Genomic DNA, 23,049 nt, shown 5'->3' with positions numbered 1-23,049 from the left:
GAGACTGACCCGAGAGAAGACGAGACGCTCGCGCTGATGGGAGGAGTTATTTTGAGGCGTGGGACTGACCTGCACACGGAGCAGCTGGACGTGCTTTGAAGACGCGATGGAGACTTTACTAAAACCCTGGAGGGTCACACAACATTTGTCCTGTTTCCAAATATCGTTACAAGAGGTTTGAAAAGTGGCTAAATCTGTGTCAAAGTTACGCTGGGATCAGCTCCTCCGCAGCGTCCCCCTCGGCCCGGGTTCAGTTTGTTACTTCCTGCACGTGAGTTTTCATTTACACCAGGATGAGACAAACTCCTAACATGGGGAATATTTCTACAGCTATAGTTTCTAATAAAAGCCACGGCCTGTTTTAGAGACCGGCTTTAATTTGCCTCCGCCAGCCGCGAACCCGGCCTCTGTCGGAGACCCGGCCTCTAATGGAATACAGGCCAGTATTAGAGAATTTACGGTATTCATATTTATCCGTTCTGTTATATTTCCATGACACTGACGCAGTGTTTGGAAGAATCATCTGAACAGACCGACTGCCACGTTGGAGATGAGTCTGTGCCATAAATATCTGCGGTTGTCAATCCGCCCGCCACATCTCGCCGACCTTCGCCCTCTGTCTGTCACACTGCGCCCAATAAAGTGTATAAATAGTCAACACTGTGGAAAAATCAGAAAACTCCTCCACCGATATTTAACAAGGAGGTGACAAAGAGAAGTGTTCTTCATCGATGGAAAGATTCGCTTCCGTCGCCATTTTTAACCTCTTAACTCCCACCTGAACAGATCCCATTTTCTCCAGTTTGGCTTTACCCGAATCAAAAAGCTTCTTGGGAAAAAAGCACCAAAACAGCCACAAAAAATGAGAAGAAAACAAGGATGTAAACGCAACAAAAAAGTGACAAAAATTCAACCAAAATGTGACAAAAATGTGACAAAAATGTGACAAAAATGTGACAAAAATAAAAAATAAAAAGTGACAAAAACTCAACCAAAAAGTGACAAAAATTCAACCAAAAAGTGACAAAAATAAAAAGTGACAAAAATGTGACAAAAATGTGACAAAAATTCAAATAAAATTCAACAAAAATTCAACAAAAATTCAACAAAAATTCAACCAAAAAGTGACAATGGTTTGATCTAAACAAACTCTCAATGAATCTAAGTAAAACAAAATATATTATCTTTGGGAGTAGAAAAATTAGTGATCATACAACTCTAAAAATAAATGATACAGAAATTGAACGAGTTCATGCAAATACATTTTTAGGAGTGACCATTGATGGTAAACTTGAATGGAAATCGCATATAAGTAGATTAAAAACAAAATTAGCAAAAACCATTGCTGTAATTGGCAAATTGAAAACTGTACTCGATAAAAAATCTCTTCTATTACTGTATAACCCCCTCATACTTCCTTACCTAAATTATGGCCTAGAAATATGGGGAAACAATTATAAATCCAATACTTGTCCTATTTTCCTACTCCAAAAAAAGGCAATAAGAATCATCACTAAAGCAGATTTCTATGCACCGACGAACTCTGTCTTTGTAGAGCTGAGCCCACTGAAAATCCATGATCTTGTTGATCTAAATACATTAGTAATAGTGCACAAAGCATTTAACAATCTTCTCCCTCCTCCAGGAGCTTTTTGAACACAGGAAAAGTCAGTATAACCTCCGAGGAACTGCTGTTTTCAAAAAAGCAAAAGCTAAAAAGAATAAAAAGAGTGGATGTGTTTCTGTAAGAGGAGTTAATCTGTGGAAGATCAGTTTAAACTGTCCCAAACAGTCAAAGCTTTCAAAAAGTTGTTTAAAGCTTCTAAAATTCAAGAATATATAAGTTTAGGAGGAATAAAGAAAAATAAATAGAAAATAATAATGACATGATTTAGTTTCAACTAATTTAACTTAAAACAAATGTATGTAACATATTTGTTGGAATATTGAAATTTATGTGACTAACTTCAGATACAGGATTATTTCTCTTCTGTTTAACACTTGATATTGTTCATTATTAATGTTTGTGTTTTGTTTTTGTTTTTCTCTGGTGGAAGTCTGTACACTGGGTTAGGGCGTAATAAGTTTTCACTTCAGCCTAAACTCTTTCGGTCGTGTTGTCCACAAAGAATTGGAAATGTTTTTTACGTTTAAAGGAATGAATGAACTGACCGAATAAAACTACTACTACAAAAATTCAACAAAAAAGTGACAAAAACTCAACAAAAATGTGACAAAAATTCAACCAAAAAGAGAAAAAAATTCAACAAAAACTCAACCAAAAAGTGGCAAAAATAAAAAATTGAAAGGGACAAAAATTCAACAAAATGTGACAAAAACTCAAAGAATTTTTTTTTTACAAAAACTCAAGAAAAAAAAAACCTACAAAAGGTGACACAACGCAGCAACAACGCGAGGGAAAAGCTCAGTTTTGTGGGTCTTAGCTTTCAAATGAGGTGCTACACAGGCCTATATAATGGCCAAAGGCGGGCGGTGAGAGGTTAAACATCAGGCAAAGGCGGCTCCAAAACGGCGGGTAAATGAATTGCTAATCTCGCACTAAAGGCTTTGTAATTCCCATCGCACAAATCGGTGCTGTTGAAAACGACAGTAAACAATCTCTCAAATTAAGAATCTTCATCGAGGGCAACGTTAGCCTGACGTTATGAGCACATCAGCGTCAAGCAAGAGACGTTTAACAGCACTTTATTCATGTTTATGGCTTTGCTGTGTAAAATCAATTCATAAAGTGGGTTCATACAGGCAGAAACGAAGCAATGTTAATACTTTTTAACGCCACAATCGCAGGAAGAATCGATGCAAATTCATTTTCTCAAGATTTGCAAACATTTCATCAAACAGAGGAAAGATAACCGGACAAAATGGAAAGCCAGAACCTCATTTTAGTGTTTTTGATGAACGTATACAGCAAAAACTGTTGAGCAATGTCACACTTGTCCAGTAGTAGATGCACCGATACCACTTCTTCTAAAACCGATACGAGTACTTTGATTTAAGTACTCGCTGATATGAGTACAAGGCATTTTCTTCAACAGATTGGTTCGTAATTAGTTAATTTACTCATTTACATTTCCTTAAAGCCACACCGCGTAAGATTTCACCCAAAAAACAAAATTGAAATACAAGAATTTATTTTATGATAGACGTTTTTCTTTTCCAGCGCTCTGGGCACCTTCTGGTTGTTGTTGGGCGCTATACAAATAAAATGTGATTGATTGATTGATTTTCACCATTGAAAAATACCTCAAACAAACATGTGCTTTTGCTGTGAGCGGCTCACCTCTGCTAAAACATGACTCTACCGGGAGTGGGGACGTCTCCAGCTCGTCTCCATGGAGATGTCGACTTAAAGGGGCTGGAAGCAAGTTCGCCATTTTATACTCACTACTGCCACCTCAGGCCATATGTGTAACTGCACCTTCTATATTAAGCTCGTGCATGACGGCAATTCGGGCCGAAGTGACACATTTCTGAGTGACAGTACAGGATTTTAGAGGCAGTTGTGGTGAACAGGTCTGAGCTCATTCTACACATTAGGACATGGCTGGAACATGTAGGGGGAGGAAAATACTTAATTTGAACATTTTTAGACTCCTTATAGTCCCTTTAAGTCAGTAGAATTGAGAGGTAAACATGTTAGGTCCTCATCCAGATCCATTCTTTGATTATCTACTGCAAAAATGGCATTTTATGGGTCGAGCTGGTTATGGACGGCATGTTTTGTGTTGATGGCAACAGTACAGTCCAAAATATCACGCAGTGTACCTTTAAGTAAAGTAGGCGACACTTTTAAGAGAAGTTATATCAGAAGTGTACAGAAGCCATTTTGTTTCCATTCAATATATTTTTTTATATTTATGTCTCTGTCCATCATAGACAGAAAAGCTCATGTCCTAAAGCTCCCAATGCCTGAGCTTTATTCATTTATGTGTTTTTATTTAACAATAGTATTGAGATGTTTCTTAAATGGTCTCTTTTCGTCTTTACTTCAGCTCCTGTAGATTTTCTCGTGTGTTTGTAGTAACTTAGCGAGAAGCTACAGCGTTTTCATTGTTCTGCTGCAGCTCATTTTCCCTCAATACAAACATGCTGTATGTCTTTAATCTGGATTTTCTGAGGACTTTTTAGCCGCTGGGTTAGTTTTTCAGATGAATAAACCCCTGGGCTTAAAACGGCGTCAGAATCGCCAAAACTGCTAGTTAGCAACATTAGCAACATTAGCCTGTATCTTGTAAACACTGCAGACCATAGACTGTATATATAAATGGACGGCTTCTGCTCACTCCTCCCCGTTTACCATAATGACCACGGTCGTGGAGGAAGTCATGGCGGATTTACAGACTCCTCCTCCCCAGCTCTGACGAAGCATGTTCCTAAAAAGGGCATAAGGGCGGGATCTTCACTGTAGACTCCGCCCTTGTGTGACGTGTAGCTCGCGCTGCTCCAGTGCTAACAGTCCGACCCTCATTAAGTACCAGATTTCAAAAATACTTCTCACGAAAACCAGCCTGGTTTCTTAAATTGTGACTAACCCAGCGTTATCTCAGGAGGAAGATCAGCCTAGTCTAGTGTTGAAAAAATAGAAACCAGGCGTTAAAGTTGTTTTTTTTAAAGGTGTTTAAACTCCAATGCTTTTCAATGGGGGCCTAGTGGCGATATGGAGGTACTACAGCAATGGCGGAGAGAATGAAAGAAAGAAGGAAGGGAGGAGAGAAAAACAGACGGAAGGAAGGAAGGAAGGAAGGAAGAAAGGAAGGAAGGAAGGAAGGAAGGAAGGAAAGAAGGAAGGAGACAAAGACAGAAGGAAGGAAGGAAGGAAGGAAGGAAGGAAGAAAGGAAGGAAGGAAGGAAGGAAGGAAGGAAGGAAGGAGACAAAGACAGAAGGAAGGAAGGAAGGAAGGAAGGAAGAAAGGAAGGAAGGAAAGAAGGAAGGAAGGAGACAAAGACAGAAGGAAGGAAGGAAGGAAGGAAGAAAGGAAGGAAGGAAGGAAGGAAAGAAGGAAGGAAGGAAAGAAGGAAGGAAGGAGACAAAGACAGAAGGAAGGAAGGAAGGAAGAAAGGAAGGAAGGAAGGAAGGAAGGAAGGAAAGAAGGAAGGAAGGAGACAAAGACAGAAGGAAGGAAGGAAGGAAGGAAGAAAGGAAGGAAGGAAGGAAGGAAAGAAGGAAGGAAGGAGACAAAGACAGAAGGAAGGAAGGAAGGAAAGAAGGAAGGAAGGAAAGAAGGAAGAAGGAAGGAAGGAGACAAAGACAGAAGGAAGGAAGGAAGGAAGAAGGAAGGAAGGAGACAAAGACAGAAGGAAGGCAGGAAGAAGGAAGGAAGGAGACAAAGACAGAAGGAAGGAAGGAAAGAAGGCAGGAAGAAGGAAGGAAGGAGACAAAGACAGAAGGAAGGAAGGAAAGAAGGAAGAAGGAAGGAAGGAGACAAAGACAGAAGGAAGGCAGGAAGAAGGAAGGAAGGAGACAAAGACAGAAGGAAGGAAGGAAGGAAGGAAGGAGACAAAGACAGAAGGAAGGAAGGAAAGAAGGCAGGAAGAAGGAAGGAAGGAGACAAAGACAGAAGGAAGGAAGGAAAGAAGGAAGGAAGAAGGAAGGAAGGAGACAAAGACAGAAGGAAGGAAGGAAGGAAGGAAGAAGGAAGGAAGGCAGGAAGAAGGAAGGAGACAAAGACAGAAGGAAGGAAGGAAGGAAGGAAGGAAGAAGGAAGGAAGGCAGGAAGAAGGAAGGAAGGAAGGAAGAAGGAAGGAAGGCAGGAAGAAGGAAGGAGACAAAGACAGAAGGAAGGAAGGAAGGCAGGAAGAAGGAAGGAGAGAAAAACAGAAGGAAGGAAGGAAGTAGAAAGGAGAGAAAAAAGTAATGAAGAAAGAATTGAGTTGGTGCAGCCAAGAATCCTATCGTACTAGGGCTGGGACACAACATCGGATCGGATCTAGATCGCAAGACTTAGTGTCGTGGGCATAAAGCAGAGCGCCCATTGGTACGAGCATGTGGCATCTGTGCATCTCTATCCAATACATTCAGATTTAATGCCAGTTTCAATCCAACTGAACGCTTTTTAATGACATTTAAGGCCCAGCTTTTGGCACGAAGCCCTGAGTGACTCTTTGTAATGTCCCACAAAACCCCTGATGAGGCGTCACCTTTTCGTTCTCCTCGCGCTCCTCTCCTCCGTCAGCTTTGCTCTCTGCGTCCTCTTTGGGCTCCTCTGGTTTACCGCTGCGAAAGAAGAAATGGATTCAGTAAACGGATGCATGGAAACTTTCATATACAGATAAAAAAGCATTAAAAAAAAAGGTCTTCAGTGTTTTCTCTTTGAATATGAACGTTTGTAGCTCGCCCGCCACATCTCGCCGACCTTCGCCCTCTGTCTGTCACACACTGCGCCCAATAAAGTATAGAAATAGTCAACGCTGTGGAAAAATCAGAAAACTCCTCCACCGAAGTGTTCTTCATCCATGGAAAGATTCGCTTCCGTCGCCGTTTTTAAGCTCTTAACTCCCACCTGGACGGATCCCGTTTTCTCCAGTTTGGCTTTACCCGAATCAAAAAGCTTCTTGGGGAAAAAAGCATCAAAACAGCCACAAAAAATGAGAAGAAAACAAGGATGTAAACGCGACAAAAAAGTGACAAAAACGCAACCAACCAAAAGGTGACATAAATAAAAAATAAAAAGTGACAATAATTCAACAAAAAATCAACAAAAACTCAACCAAAAAGTGACAAAAATAATAAATAAAAAGTGGCAAAAATTCAACAAAAATGTGACAAAAATTCAACAAAAAAGTGAAAAAAATTCAACAAAATGTGACAAAAATTCAACAAAATGTGACAAAAATTCAACAAAAGCTCAACAAAAAAGTGACAAAAATTCAACCTAAAAGTGAAAAAAAATCTACAAAAATTCAACCTAAAAGTGACAAAAATTCATCAAAAAGTGAAAAAAATTCAACAAAAATTCAACAAAAATTTAACAAAAATTCAACAAAAATTCAACAAAAATTCAACAAAAATTCAACAAAAATTCAACAAAAAATCAACAAAAACTCAACAAAAAATCAACAAAAACTCAACCAAAAAGTGACAAAAATTCAACAAAAATTCAACAAAAATTCAACAAAAATTCAACAAAAATTCAACAAAATGTGACAAAAATTCAACAAAATGTGACAAAAATTCAACAAAAATTCAACAAAAATGTGACAAAAACTCAACCAAAAAGTGAAAAAAATTCAACAAAAGCTCAACAAAAAAGTGACAAAAATTCAACCTAAAAGTGAAAAAAAATCTACAAAAATTCAACCTAAAAGTGACAAAAATTCAACAAAAAGTGAAAAAAATTCAACAAAAATGTTCCTTTGGGCTCCTCTGTTTTACCGCTGCGAAAGAAGAAATGTATTCAGTAAACGGATGCATGGAAGCTTTTATATACAAATTAAAAAAGCATAAAAATACAAACACAAAAAAAGCTCTTCAGTGTTTTCTCTTTGAATATCAACGTTTGTCCCTGATGAGAATTCCTCTTGTCACCATGTTTTAGTCTTTTGATTCCCCGTTTTAAAGCCGCTCGTCTCATGTGCTCTGCCGCCGGAGCTCCTCGCCGAGATGAAGGCGCCGCGCTAACAAAGCAGCCGCCGTTTACCGTCACCTCCAGCTCAGGATCAAAGTCTGGAGGACGGTTTTCTGCTTCCTCTGGTGTTTAACTGTCACAACAAAAGCCAGAAAGTACCTTTAACGCGCTGAGTTTAACGAGGACGGGAGGGGGGACTTATTCACTCCATATGTAGCCACAGCTGCCCTCGGGGTAGACCGAGAGGAGCGCTACTCCACGACAGTGCTGTTTAGGGCAGCCCTCTTCAGTCTTTTGGACAAAAATGCTTTTAGTTTAAGTCACATTTGAGTCATTTCTAAATGTGTTGGTGTCATATTAAGACATGTATTACATACACTGCTCACAAAAACTTAGGGCACACTCAAAAAACACATCCTAGATGTCAATCAATTCGATTTTTCAGATGAAAATCTTTATTCATAGTGTAGGGCAATGTGTTGAGAACAAAATAACATAAGAATGATAAATGGAAATCAAATTCTCAGCCCCTGGAGGTCTGGATCCAAAATTATAGTCAAAATCAAAGTAACAAATCAGGTCACTGGTTGATCCAGATTCAGTAGAAATTCCTCCAAACGAGTCTGTATCATCCTCAGTGGTGTGTGTGGCCTCCACGTGCCTGAATGCACTCCCTACAACGCCTGGGCAGCTCCTGATGAGACCACGGATGTCCTCCTGAGGGATCTCCTCCCAGACCTGGATTAGAGCATCAGTAGCTCCTGGACAGTCTGTGGTGCGACGTGGCGTTGATGGATGGACCGAGACATGATGTCCCAGATGTGCTCTATTGGATTTAAGTCTGGGGAACGGGCAGGCCAGTCCAGAACATCAATACCTTCATCATGCAGGACTTGCTGACACACTCTTGCCACATGTGGCCTGGCATTATCAGGCATCAGAAGGAACCCAGGGCCCACAGCACCAGCATATGGTCTTACAATAGGTCTGAGGATCTCATCCCGGTCCCCAATGCCAGTCAGGGAACCTCTGGCTCGCACATGGAGGGCTGTGTGGGCCTCCAATGAAATGCCTCCCCAGACCATCACTGACCCACCACCAAACCGGTCATGCTGGATGATGTTGCAGCAGCAGAACGTTCTCCAGGGCGTCTCCAGACTCTGTCACGTCTGTCACATGTGCTCAGGGTGAACCTGCTCTCATCCGTGAAGAGCACAGGGCACCATTGGCCAATCTGCCAATCGCTGTGTTCTCGGGCAAATGCCAATCGTGCTGCACGGTGTTGGGCAGTAAGCACCGGCCCAACATGTGGACGTCGGGCCCTCATACCCCCCTCATACCCCCCTCATACCCCCCTCATACCCCCCTCATACCCCCCTCATACCCCCCTCATACCCCCCTCATACCACCCTCATGGAGTCGGTTTGTGACCGTTTGAGGACCAACATGCACATTTGTGGCCCTCTGGAGGTCATTTTGTAGGGCTCGGGCAGTGCTTCTCCTGTTTCTCCGTGCACAAATGAGCAGATCGCGGTCCTGCTGCTGGGTTGTTGACCTCGGTCGGCCCCCCCAGGTCTCCTGGTGTACTGGCCTGTCTCCTGGTATCTCCTCCATGCTCTGGACACTGCGCTGGGAGACACGGCAAACCTTCTTGCCACAGCATGAATGGACGCGCCATTTTGGATGAGCATCACTCCCTGAGCAGCTTCTGTGGGTTGTAGATGCTCCTCATGATGCCTCTAGTGGTGAGAACACTGGACAAATGCAAAAGTGTTCCAAAAACACGGCACAAAGGATGAAGACAGGGAAATGGTCTGTGGTCACCACCTGCAAAAACATTCCTCTTTTGGAGTGATCTTGCTAATTGCCTCTCGTTTCCACCTGTGTCTGTTTAATTTCCACAACACCAAGTGAAACTGATTCACAATAAGCGTGGCTTCCTAACTGGACAGTCTGAGATCCCAGAAATCTGACTGACTTGGAGTTACATTGAGTTTTTTGAGTGTGCCCTAAGTTTTTGTGAGCAGTGTATTATTATTTCAACAAATCAATTTAGGGATTAGCCGAGTCTCACGCAATTAACTAAATATTTCAACAGAAGAAGAAGAAGAAGAAGAAGGAGAAGAAGGAGGAAAAGAGGAAGAGAAGAAGGAAGAAGGCTTTTCCAGCACCTATTGTCTTTTCTCTCCCATTTACTCATGAGGGATTAGCCGAGTCTCACGCAATTAACTAAATATTTGAATAGAAGAAGAAGAAGAAGAAGAAGAAGGAAGAGAAGGAGAAGGAAGAAGGCCTTTCAAGCACCTATTGTCTTTTCTACCCCCTTTACTCATGAGGGATTAGCCGAATCTCAATTAACTAAATATTTGAATAGAAGAAGAAGGAGGAAGAGGAAGAAGGAGAAGAGGAAGGAGGAAGAGAAGAGAAGAAGGAGGAAGAGAAGAAGGAGAAGAGGAAGGAGGAAGAGAAGAGAAGAAGGAGGAAGAGAAGAAGCAGAAGAAGAAGAAGAAGAAGAAGAAGAAGAAGGCCTTTCAAGCACCTATTGTCTTTTCTCCCCCCTTTACTCATGAGGGATTAGCCGAGTCTCAATTAACTAAATATTTGAAGATTATTTCAGCTGAACAAACGCTGGTAAATCCCTGACAACAAAACAAACGGAGGATATTGTAGTTCAGAGGACGCCCGACAGCCCTGACACTCACTCTGGGGGAACACCCGACAGCCCTGATACTCACTCTGGAGGAACACCCGACAGCCCTGATACTCACTCTGGGGGAACACCCGACAGCCCTGATACTCACTCTGGGGGAACACCCGACAGCCCTGATACTCACTCTGGGGGAACACCCGACAGCCCTGATACTCACTCTGGGGGAACACCCGACAGCCCTGATACTCACTCTGGGGGAACACCCGACAGCCCTGATACTCACTCTGGAGGAACAACCACCAGCCCTGATACTCACTCTGGAGGAACACCCGACAGCCCTGATACTCACTCTGGTCTAGATGTGGACTTGTAAACTTAAAAAACGAAATCTCTGAATCTCAAAACTGGCTGTAAACGAAGAAGAAGGAAGAGCAGAAGAAGAAGAAGGAAGAGAAGAAGAAGGAAGAGAAGAAGAAGAAGAAGGAAGAGAAGAAGAAGGAGGAAGCGAAGAAGGAAGAGAAGAAGAAGAAGAAGAAGAAGAAGGAAGAGAAGAAGAAGGAAGAGAAGAAGAAGAAGAAAAAGAAAGAGAAGAAGGAGGAGGAAGAAGAAGATGATGGAGGAGAAGATGGAGGAGAAGGAGCCCTGATACTCACTCTGGGGGAAACGGATGGATGAGCCGGTCTAGATGTCGACTTGTAAACTTAAAAAAACTAAATCTCTGCATCTCAACACTGGCTGTAAACGGCGAGCGATCTTCCCGGAACACGGCTGAATGAAACCAAACGGTGTAACTCTCTGTAGTAGCGTTAGCAGCAGGTGTAAACAACACAGCCTGTCAGCACCAAAGCTGCTCGTTTGTCGACAGAGGCTCCACTCTGCCCACACTCTGCCCACACTCGTCCCACACTCTGCCCACACTCTTCCCACACTCTTCCTCTAGACGCTCAGAGGACGAGGGTGAGACGCAACAAAATGCAAAACAAAAGTGTCAGGACGTGGGTCGCGCCGACAGCGGAGAGTCTGGATGAAAACATCAACATGAGCCTGTTCTGTTTGAACACATGCCTTGTTTTAGCATCAGGGCAGCTTTGATTGTATTAGAGATACCAGGGCTGATGGGTCTGAAGTAAGAAGTAGTTAGAAGTAGAAGAAGTGGAAGTAGTTAGAAGTAGAAGAAGAAGTAGTTAGAAGTAGAAGTAGTTAGAAGTAGAAGAAGAAGTAGTTAGAAGTAGAAGAAGAAGTAGAAGTAGAAGAAGAAGTAGAAGAAGAAGTAGTTAGAAGTAGAAGTAGTTAGAAGTAGAAGTAGCTAGAAGTAGAAGAAGTAGAGGAAGAAGTAGAGGAAGAAGTAGAAGAAGAAGAGGAAGAAGTAGAAGAAGAAGAGGAAGAAGAACAAGAAGAAGAAAAAGACGGTGAGCTGTAATGAAAGCTAAAAGTGGTCTTGCAAAATGTTTGACTGTGGGACTTCTGCTGCATGTAAGGGTCATATCATATTCTAAAACTCAAATATGTAGTAAAAACATAATATATGGAAAATTATTATTGCAATTACAAAAAGAAGAATATTTGAAAATCCTGTGTCTAATCAAATAATTAGTTTTTTTATTTACTCTCATTCTAAAACAAACAAACCCAGGTCATTTGTATCTGCTGTAGGTCATGTTTGTCCCAGTTCCTCTGAGTCGTGGTGGGTCCTGGTGGACCGTGACAGATGTGGACAGGACTGTGGTAGATCTACTTTTACTTTGGAGAAAACAGTTACTATAGAAACTGTTGAAGAAATGAACCTCACGAGCTTCTTCTGTAACATCTGTCCACATCAGTCCTGCTGCACCACGACTCAGAGGAACTGGGACAAACATGACTCTACAGCAGATACACATGACCTGGGTTTGTTTTTTTTAGAATGAGAGTAAATAAATAAAAAACTTTTTTTTTTTTAGATACAGGATTTTCAAATATTTTTCTTTTTGTAGTTGTAATAATAACTTTCCATGTATTATGTTTTTACTACATATTTGAGTTTCAGAATATGATATGACTCTTACCTGCAGCAGAAGTCTGAAGTTCTGTCTAAAGCAGAAGCTCCATGACTTCCTTCTTCACTTCTCAGTCTGTGACTGAAGAGCAATGAGGCCTCAGCCTTTTTACTGCAAACAAAGAGCTCACTGTATTTAGCCTCATGTTACTGTCACTCATGGTGTCTGACCTAAAGTCTCACTCTGAAGAAAGTCAACTCACATTTACACTGAGAAGGTTGGAAGGCGCCCCCTTGTGTCACCTTGCATCCAAATGCCCGGAACGTAACAGTGGGTCAAAAAGACCCACGAAGGCAACACGAGGGTGAGGCCGTCCTTCCGTGGACCCACCACCTGCAGGAGGAGCCATAGGCGCTGGTGCTATGTGATTTGGGCAGCTCCAACAGCCCCCACGACCCGGAAACGGACAAGTGGAAAAGGAGCAAACACACCTCCCCGTACGTTAGTATTGTGCCTGCCTTCCCAAGTCTTTTGCATCAGGACAGAACGTTCGGGTCTGGGATTCGACGACTGACAAAATGTGCGTGTTTACAGGAACCGGCTCAGAGCTAAAGACATTTCTGTGATTTTTCATGCTTTACCAGTCAGCGGCGTCGGCGTTGGCCTCCACCCCTCCCTGCTCGGCGGACAGAGCGGTGACGTCAGGCATGCCCACCCTCTCCAGGAAACACAGCTCCGGGTCTGCACGCATCGCATTGTAGCGCTCGTACCCTGGAGGAGGAAACCCCACAGTACAGTCAATGTACGGGAACAAACTCACTAATGCCCAGATACTATATTTACAACGACACAAATGGTCAAATAAGGGCACATTTCATTTCTTAAGATCGGCTAATATTCTATCAAACACAGGGATGACGGGACATTAATCAAATGGGAAACAACAGGTTAAAAAGAAGTGTTAGATTTCAACCAAAGCTGCAGCTGAATGTGTTTTAGACCATATTTTTGCATTGTTATATCTATAAAATAGTTGAGCAGTGTCATTATTCTCCAAAGGAACTAAATTTAATGCTTTTTTAATGACATTGAAAGTGCAACTAACAGGTTTTAAAGCAGTACTAAGTAACTCTTGCCCCTAGAGGCTATAAGCGCAACTGCAGGTGTCGTAGCCAGTTGAGATTATTTAACTGATTAATTGTCTTGGAGAGTAAATACTACACTGACAGGAAAGACAAAGGAAAGATATCCAATTATACAATGGAAATCATTTTTTTCACTCAAACTTTGCTGTAAATACTGTTTAAAGTGACGCTAGCCCGCAGTTAGCTTTGCCCGTTAGCATGTTAGCTTCTTCTTCGTGATTCTATTAGTGAGTATTGGTTGCTCCGGTCCGGTGGCAGTGACGTTGCAAGTGTAGACCCTCCAATCATCCCATACACACTTGTATTACCCCCACTACGAAAAGGATTTATTAAGGCGCTTTAATGCTTTTGAAAATATGACATATTTAGATGAAATACAACATCTGTTATAAGTAATAATAATCATTTTTATATCAGTGAAGCTGCAGTGGAAGTTATTTTTGAGCTGCTGACAGGAAGTGACATAGATAGAGGTAAAGCTTAGACTCATTTCCCATGGTCGGCACAGCAACAGTTTAAAATACCTCTATGTATGTCACTTCCTGCCAGTGTCCAATAAGGAAGTGAAGCTACAATAATATGTCACATGCACTTTAAGGCTTTAGTCTTGGCGCTGTTCCTTTGCTGAAGTCTCCTCACCGTGTTTATGGACTCCTATGAGCAGAGACTTGTCGGCGTCTGCGTCCCACCACGAAGCCGGGATCTCGATGTAGTCGATGTCCGGGAGCGTGACCTCCAGTTTACTGTCAGCAAAAACACTCGGTCAGTGTTCTGCCATGACTGTGCAAGACTTTCACAGCCACAAACATCGTGTGTAGCGTTTCTTTAAACACAGATTCAGCTTTAAACATCAGACTTTGAGAGAAGACTGATACATGAACTGCTGAGCTAATACAAGGAGGTCGTCACGTGATCGGAAGGTCGTGGGTTTGAATCCCAGCTCACATCACACATTATGACACACATTACGATTCAAACGCCCAACACTACAAGACACGACTCTGCGCGACTTCCTTTGACTCGGGAGGACTCGGCGAGACTGAGAACTGGGCATGTCTACCCACTTTTCCATGTTGAAAAGAGTATTATAAGGATCATTCAAGGGACATTGAGAGGAGATAAAATGTGTGATTCAGTAAGAGATAATGTATAGAACGCTGGTCATTATCAGGAAAACCGTTCTCGCCCTGAAGGTGCTTATTTTCCCGACAATGACCAGCGTTCTATACATTATCCGCTTATTATTCGGCCATTTGCCAACTGAACACACAACATAAACTTCGTACACTTTTATGAAGGTCGAAAGGTTTATTTAATGACTTCCGCGACAAATAGTTCCCAAAAGTTTGCGCGTTGCTCGGCAACGTTTGGCTAGGCTAGAAGCAGCAAGGCTAGCTGCTTAGTTGGAGGAATGGTGGTGAATCTCTGGGTAAGTTGAAAGTCGGACTCACGTTAAAGGAACAGGCCAGTGTTTTTCCATACTGAGATATGTTCTTACCTGAGCTTTGACGAGTTCTTTAGGACCTGTCTGATCTTCAGTCACGTAAACACAGCGCAGACGGCGTTAGCATTTAGCCTCTCCCTCTCTCCTCTATAGCTCCAAAACAGGTCAAGATAGAAGCTACCAAGCTCTTCCACGTTTTCCCTATTTAAATATGGTTACGTGAAGTGTTCCACTACAAAGTATAATTACACAAAACTAAACAATGTGGATTTTCTAAGCGGATAAAAGGGGGAACTATATTGTAAGGCGTAATAATACCAGGAGTAATTTGGCATCCGCACAGTAAAGTGAAGATTACTGCGTGGATTTCGAACTACTCCTGGTATTATTACGCCTTGCAATATAGTTACCCCTTTTATCCACTTAGAAAATCCACATTGTTTAATTGTGTGTAATTATACTTTGTAGTGGAACACTTCACATAACCATATTTAAATAGGGAAAACGTGGAAGAGCTTGGTAGCTTCTATCTTGACCTGTTTTGGAGCTATAGAGGAGAGAGGGAGAGGCTAAATGCTAACGCCGTCTGCGCTGTGTTTACGTGACTGAAGATCAGACAGGTCCTAAAGAACTCGTCACAGCTCAGGTAAGAACATATCTCAGTATGGAAAAACGGTGGACTATTCCTTTTATGTTTTACTAAAAAATAAATTCAATGAAAATGTTTTACTCGAGTCCCACCACTACTAAAAAAAATCCTGAGCAAACTGAACTTGAGCTAACCTTTGAGTCACCCTGTACTATGACACGGCATCTCCCTCAGACTCTACAATGTAAACGACACAAAGGACCGGAACAGCCTGTGTTACCTGGCAGGAATCCCCTCCAGCGCCTGGTTGGCAGCTTCTCCCAGCACCTCCACCTTCAGATAGTACAACATGCGCACTCTCAGCAGCACCCTGGGGAGACAAAACGGGGGTCAGGCGGCTCGTTTTCGCCGCCGTTGTCCCAAAACATAAGGACACGGCGATGCTTTAAATGGTGTCGTTCTCCCACGCGGCCATCTGCTCCGGGTAATCACTCTGCGTTTGCCGTTTTCACAGCGGCACTAACCTAATCGTGCTGTTAGACGCCGCGAAGCACATCTCGGCTGGAGGATGTGAGAGCCAATTAATTAACATACAATTAAAATTCATGTGGTAAAGCCATTTTAGGCGGCGTAATGTGTGAAATGTGTGAAATGTGTGTGTGGGGGGGGGAGGGGAGCGTATTCCTGCTCTGAAACATCGTCTGCATCTTCATTTTGACAAACTTTTTGAAGATAAATAATGCAGTCTTTTTCAATGGCAGACTCGATAAAAAGAGCAAAGAACATATGGTACATTTTGTGAAAGAAGCTCAGTTTGAACAGTTTTTAACCTCTTAACCCCCACCTGAACCGAGCACATTTTCTCCAGTTCGACTTTGACCAAATCTAGAAGCTTCTTGGAAAAAAAGTGTCAAAATAGCGACGTACGAAGATGAAAATGTGATGAAAAAGTGATGGAAAAAAGTAACGAAAAAGTGACAAAACAGTGATGAAAAATTGATGAAAAAATGATGAAAAAATATTTTAAAAAATTATGAAAAGTGAAGAAAAAGTGACGAAAATGTGATGAAAAAATAATACAAATTTGCTAAAAAAAAAAAAAAATATTTAAAATGGATGAAAAATGTATTCAAAAAGGGTGAAAAATTTATGAAAAAATGACAAAAAAGTGATGGAAAAATTATTAAAAATGGATGAAAAAATGATTTAAAAAAATAATTTAAAAAGTGACGGAAAAGTGATGAATGATTGATGAAAAAATAATGAAAAATTGATGAAAAAAATGCCGAAAAAGTGATGAAAAAATGTATGAAAAATGATTTTAAAAAAAGTGATGAAAAATTAATTTTAAAAAGGGCCAAAAATGTATGAAAAAAATGACTGAAAAGTGATGAAAAAAACATTATAATTTGGATGAAAAAGTGATGAAAAAATAATTTAAAAAATGATGAAAAATGTATTAAAAAGTGATGAAAAAATAATTAAAAAATGATGAAAAATGTATTAAAAAGTGATGAAAAAATGATTAAAAAATCATTTAAAAAGGGAAAAAAATGTATGAAAAAATGACGAATGAGTGATGAAAAAATGATGAAAAAATGATGAAAAAATGATGAAAAAATGATGAAAAAGTGATGAAAAAATTATGAAAAATGGATGAAAAAAATTACGAAAAAGTGATGAAAAAATTGCTGAAAAAGTAATGAAAATCTAACAAAAAAGTGACAAAAAGTGATACAAATGTGATGGAAAAAGTGGCAAAATGTGCAATGAAAACCCAACAAAAATGTGACAAAAAATCATTGAACCAAAATGTCAAAAAAATAACGACAAAGCGGCAACAATGCGAGGAAAAAGATCCTTCTAGATCTGTTTTGTAGGTCTTTGCTTTCAAATGAGGCGTTACTCTGGTGAAGCTCGGTTAAGGTGTGAGTTAAAAAGGTAAAACATCAATATCTCTGGAGGGTAAAGTCTTGTGTTTTGTACAGTATTGCTAGAACATTCTGCGTTCATGTCCCGCGGTGTGGACGTGCACTGACTTGTTGCAGTGCTGCTTGAGGTGCTTCTTGTAGCTCTCGTCCTGCAGCACCACCTCCGGGTTACAGTGGACCAGCCAGTCTGCGCTCTGCACCTCTCCAGCACCTCCAGTCTTCAGCTTCTTCCCCTTCCTGCCCCGCGGGACCGGGACGGACAGACCTGCAACCCAGCGCACAGATCGTCATTTACAATACACTAAATAAATATAAACTGTTGGCTTTTAGGGTCTGGTGTCTGACCTGAGTGGTTGAGCAGAGTCTGGTCCTCCTGTCCGTCTTTGGTCGGGGCGATCAGGTCCCAGATGAAGCTCTTGATTTTGTCGTCTCCTTTGTAATGTCTGAGGCAGTAAACCAGCAGAGCCCTGCGCGGGAAGAACACGGTAAATGTGTTTCAGTACAAGTAAAACCAACAGATGTGTGAAAACACAACTTCAATAAAAAGTAGTAGTAGTAATGTATTTTTGTGTATTTTTCACATCAGTCACAAACATATACTAACACACAGACTGAGTGAAAGTCCAATATTGTTTATGCTTAATTGAGAAGGCAGCAAAAGCCAAGTTTTAGTAGAATAAAATCAACAATTGTAGCAATGTAGTGCAAAATGTAAACAACAACACCACCTGTATCTAAAGCACCTACAGTGGTTTTACCTCATTCATTTAACTCAAAGAAAATGCCATATTAGATCATTTTGAAAGTGTCAGTTCAGTTTAAATTCTATTCTTAAAGTCAATTTTTAACATGTACCTTAGTTGATGTCAACAACCTTTGCAATAAAAGTTGGAAAAATGTGAAAGTCGATGCTACAACCCTCTGTGATTGATTAATAACCAGACACTACAACAGTGTTTCCTTAACTTAGCGAAAGGAGGGAAACAGCGCCCCCAACTTGACGCTGGTGGCCAAAAGGTGTACTGCATCCATATTTACCATTGAGCATGAATGGGAGAGAGTTAACCAGATGCAGCGCAAAAGTAGGTCACCCTTGGCCCGCGGGCCCCACTTTGGGCACCCCTGCTCTAGACTTAAAGGAACAGGCCACCATCTTTCCATACTGTGATATGTTCTTGCCTGAGCTTAGATGAGTTGATCCGTACCTGTCTGGTCTTTGTGTGTGCCCTCAGTCACGCAAAACGACCAAAGATGTTGTTAGCATTTGGCCTCTCCCAGTATATTCATATAGCTCCAAACGGGGGTGAAGTTGGAAGCACCCACGCTCTTCCACGGGCACAAAGACCAGACAGGTACTCATCAACTCGTCTAAGCTCAGGTAAGAACAAATCATAGTATGGAAGAACTGTGGCCTGTTCCTTTAAAGATGCAGGATGTGAACTGTTCATTATTGCGTGTTTGCAGTAAACGGTTTCTTAAACATTAAGTTAAAACTGAGGAAATGGAAATCTCCAATATGCATTTGTACCAGTGACATATGAGCCTTTATGTTGTCAAGCAGTAGATGCTCATAATAAATCATCCTCCTTTGAGACTTTTACACAACTCATGTTCTATGATATTGTTCAAATCCGGTTTAATTTAGCTCCATTTCTCCTGCAATCTCACATTATCTCCGAACATAGATAATCGGCACTGTCAATTTAAACACCTATAAAAGTAGTCACTGATTCTGTTGGCGATTCGGACACGACTTTCTCCGCGCTGCGTGAGGTCAGGCGCTGCAGCTGCAGATATGTTTTTATTATTTTTTAAATCTGAATTTATTTATTGTTACAAACGTTTATTTTATGAAACAGAATGACTGTTTTGGCACTTTTACAGGCGTTTTATTTGACATTTAAATTAAAATGAAAACTATCATCACAAAAAAAGGAAGAAAAAAAAAAATTACCCCAGCGTTAGACGTGCCGAAAGTCGGTCACTCAATCTGCTGTCCAAACACCAGCAGATTGAGCGACTACATCTGCTAAAAGTTCAATAAACTCTGGGAATAAAGTATTTCTGTGATAAAAACCAAACTCCGAGACAGTGGAATATTTATGGATTAATACGAGTCAGATACTTTATATTTCACATGGATTTACATGAATGGCTTGGATTATTCAAGAGGAAGCTGTCGGTCATTTAACAGCTCCAGCTAAAGGTTAGCAGCTAACGTTAGCATGAAGCTATCGGTCATTTAACAGCTCAAGCTAAAGGTTAGCAGCTAACATTAGCATCTTTTCCCTGTAACCGTTTATATTTAGGTCGTTTATTCCTGAGAAACACAAACACTCGACTGAAACAGCTGATTTACTTCAGTCGTGTTTAGTTCACAGACCCGTCTCTGTCAGGCTCTTCTCCCACTCTCCCAGTGCATTGTGGTCTATATTGACCCGTTTAGTGACCATCGATGCTCACTACTTTTCCAGATGCATTGTGGGAAATTTTGAGTGGACTACTTTTCTCTCTCTGGACATTCGGACACCCCTACAACATGTGACCACTATATAGTCACTATATATGGACTAGTGTGGACATTCGGACACAGCCTTGGACTTCGACTGAAAATTATCCCACACGTCACATGATTAAACAGATGCTTTCCATGAATCCGCTCCAGATGCTTCATGTGTGTATTCCGGGATGTGGAAGTGCGTCCTCACCGGCAGATCACCTCCATGTCTCGCTCCGCCAGGTGCCATTTAAAGCGCCCGTGGTTCAGGATGTCCTTCCACCGACCCCACCTGGAAACCCAGAAACAGGAAATGGGTCAGAGAAGGACAGGCAGAGAACAGAAGACAGCCCGGAGTTTTCTCTACTTTTATCAGGTGTTCTTCATGGTCAACACTGAAGCAGATTTTGGGGGCAATAAGGAAGGCAAACTTTAATCATTTTCAGCCAGTTTATGATAAACAAAATTACTCTCAACTCAAACACATCAGCACTAAATATTAAACAGTAAAAAATATTAAACAGAGCACTTATAACTTCTACGTTCCCACCCTCACCTATGGTCATGAGATTTGGGTCATGACCGAAAGGACAAGATCGCGAATACAAGCGGCCGAAATGAGTTTCCTTCGCAGGGTGGCTGGGCGCACCCTCCGAGATCGGGTGAGGAGCTCAGTTACCCGGGAGGAGCTCGGAGTAGAGTCGCTGCTGAGGCGGCTCGGGCATCTGTTCCGGATGCCTCCTGGTCGCCTCCCGCGGGAGGTGTTCCAGGCATGTCCTAGTGGGACAAGGCCTCGTGGAAGACCCAGGACACGGTGGTGGGACTATGTCTCCGAGCTGGCCTGGTGTGGCCTCGGGGTCAGAACAGCTGGAGGAGGTGTGGCCTCGGGGTCAGAACATCTGGAGGAGGTGTGGCCTCGGGGTCAGAACAGCTGGAGGAGGTGTGGCCTCGGGGTCAGAACAGCTGGAGGAGGTGTGGCCTCGGGGTCAGAACAGCTGGAGGAGGTGTGTGTGGATCGGGAAGTCTGGGCATCTCTGCTGAGACTGCTGCCCCCGCGACCCGGCCCCGGATAAAGCGGAAGAAAATGGATGGATGGACTTATAAAAGCAGAAACTGATGCCACAGACAGCGTGTGGAGGGGGCGTGTCCGAAAGGGTCAGAGGTTCTTAACCCCTTAACTCCCACCTGAACCGAGAGGATCTTTTTCCTCACGTCATCAGATTTTTTTTTTCTCCATCATTTTTTTGTTGGGTTTTCAACTCTTTTTTTTTTTTTTACTTTTTTGTCATTTTTTTGTCATTTTTTTGTCATTTTTTCTTAAATTTTTTGGTCAATTGTTTATCAAATTTTTGTCACATTTTTTGTTATTTTTTCGTATTTTTTTGTCATATTTTTGTCATTTTTTCATCTATTTTTTGTCATTTTTTCGTCTATTTTTTTTATCAAATTTTTGTCACATTTTTTGTCATATTTTTTTCATATTTTTTGTCATTTTTTGGTCACATTTTTATCAAATTTTTGTCACATTTTTGTCCTGCTCCTCAGCAGAACCCCCTCCCCACTGATGCCACAGACAGCGTGTGGAGGGGGCGTGTCTAAAGGCTCAGAGGTTCTTAAAGAGACAGAGGCCGATTTCAAGACATTCACTACAGCCATTTTGAGAGAGACATTTTATACAAGGCAGTTATTCTAATTTACTGCATTTACAGACCAGCAGAAGGTTTGTCATCATTGTAGTGAGATATAGACTGGTGCTATGGGACTGACAAAAGCAGAACACCCCCTCTTTAACTGTTATAACAGGGGTCGCGGCTCCAAAAGGTTGAGAACCACTGCTTTGAGGCACAAAAATAACATTAGCAAGTATTTGGCCTAAAATTGCTGATGAACGATTAGCGACTGCGATATGAAAAGTCTTCTGGGAGCTGAAATACAGTGTGTAAATGTTGGCCAAAAATCAATCTGGCTTGACTATTGCAAATTTTCAACTTTTTAGAGATTAATATCGACTGGTTCTGCCGTCCCGCTGATTCTGCTGCGTTGCCTTGGAGACCGGCTGCGTCACATCACTGTTAGTACATTCGACTGAAGGGAAAGTGAAGAAACCCGAACTGAAAGAAGCGTGCGATACTTTTGTGAATCATATTTTTAAGGCGAGACACTGCAGGTGAACAGGGAAAAAAATAGATAAATGTAGAGAAACTTTTGCTGAACATCACAGATATAAATATGAGGAAAAATGTATTGCATTTCACATAAAAATAAGGCATTTTGAGCATTAAAAGGGCCAAAATTGCCTATATTTTGGGAAATCAAAATAATGAACTGATCCAGATTAAATGTTATGGTTTTATTTTATTGACATATTAGTGACTAAGATTTTTTCAGAGGATTTTGGATATTTTGCTTCGTTTTTCAATAAACTAATCATCAGTGAAAAAATCTGTAAAAACTCAAATTCCGCCTGTTTTTTTGTTTTCAAAGCTGAATAAATCAGGCTAGGAATTAGATATTAAAAAATCCCTCTGAAAAAACCTTCAGAATCTTGTTGTGTCTCAGCCTGTAAAGTGTGGAGTCTGTGGGAGCTTCTATAAGGGCTCAGGCTCTGCCCGAGTGCGGCTTCTCTCATTCAGAGAAAACCAGCCCTGAAGTTTTGTAGCGAGTGCGCATGCTCGGCCCGTTCTTCCACTTTTCCGCTCCAGCGTCTCGTAGGAGGAAAAACACCATATTTGGGTGAAAGCGTCATCACTGGGCCCCTTAGCAGGACACGTGGATGTAACTCATTTTTGTAGCTATTCTGTCATTTTCTGTCACTTTTTTGTGACTTTTCTGTCATTTTTTAATGTTATTTTTTGTCACATTTTTTGTCAAATTTTTATCACATTTTTGTCATTTTTTGTCATTTTTTCAATCAAATTTTTGTCATTTTTCATCAGTTTTTTAATCAATTTTTTATCACATTTTTGTCACATAATGTCATTTTTTTGTCATTTTTTCGTCATTTTTTAAATCAAATTTTGTCATTTTTTTTGGTAAAATTTTTATCTCATTTTTTTGGTCATTTTTTGTAATTCTTTCGTCAATTTTTTTTATCACATCTTTGTCACATTTTGTCATTTTTTTGTCATTTTTTTTATCCATTTTTTGTAATCTTTTTGTTAATTTTTTGTCATTTTTTTTGTCATTTTTTAATCAAATTGTGTCATTTTTTTTGTCAATTTTTTATCATTT

At 41.1% G+C, this 23,049-nt stretch overlaps 1 protein-coding gene across 1 annotated transcript in view; it reads right to left on the bottom strand.

Annotated features, from left to right (window-relative positions):
* The window catches only part of chd6 (chromodomain helicase DNA binding protein 6), a gene marked incomplete at its 3' end in the record, with an annotated part of 205,762 nt that overhangs the window by 36,151 nt on the left and 146,562 nt on the right, over positions 1-23,049 (bottom strand). Inside the window, exons 24-30 of the mRNA XM_079578449.1 lie at positions 20,030-20,110; positions 17,667-17,788; positions 17,430-17,586; positions 15,671-15,760; positions 13,997-14,100; positions 12,854-12,983; positions 6,160-6,235 (exon numbers count right to left, since the gene is read on the bottom strand). Of these exons, the coding sequence (XP_079434575.1) occupies positions 6,160-6,235; positions 12,854-12,983; positions 13,997-14,100; positions 15,671-15,760; positions 17,430-17,586; positions 17,667-17,788; positions 20,030-20,110 (760 nt within the window). The remainder of the gene's footprint in view (positions 1-6,159; positions 6,236-12,853; positions 12,984-13,996; positions 14,101-15,670; positions 15,761-17,429; positions 17,587-17,666; positions 17,789-20,029; positions 20,111-23,049) is intronic.

The sequence above is a fragment of the Gobius niger genome (assembly GCF_951799975.1).
Source record: "Gobius niger genome assembly, chromosome: 20".
Taxonomy (NCBI): domain Eukaryota; kingdom Metazoa; phylum Chordata; class Actinopteri; order Gobiiformes; family Gobiidae; genus Gobius; species Gobius niger.
This window is presented reverse-complemented; position numbering and strand designations above follow the sequence as displayed.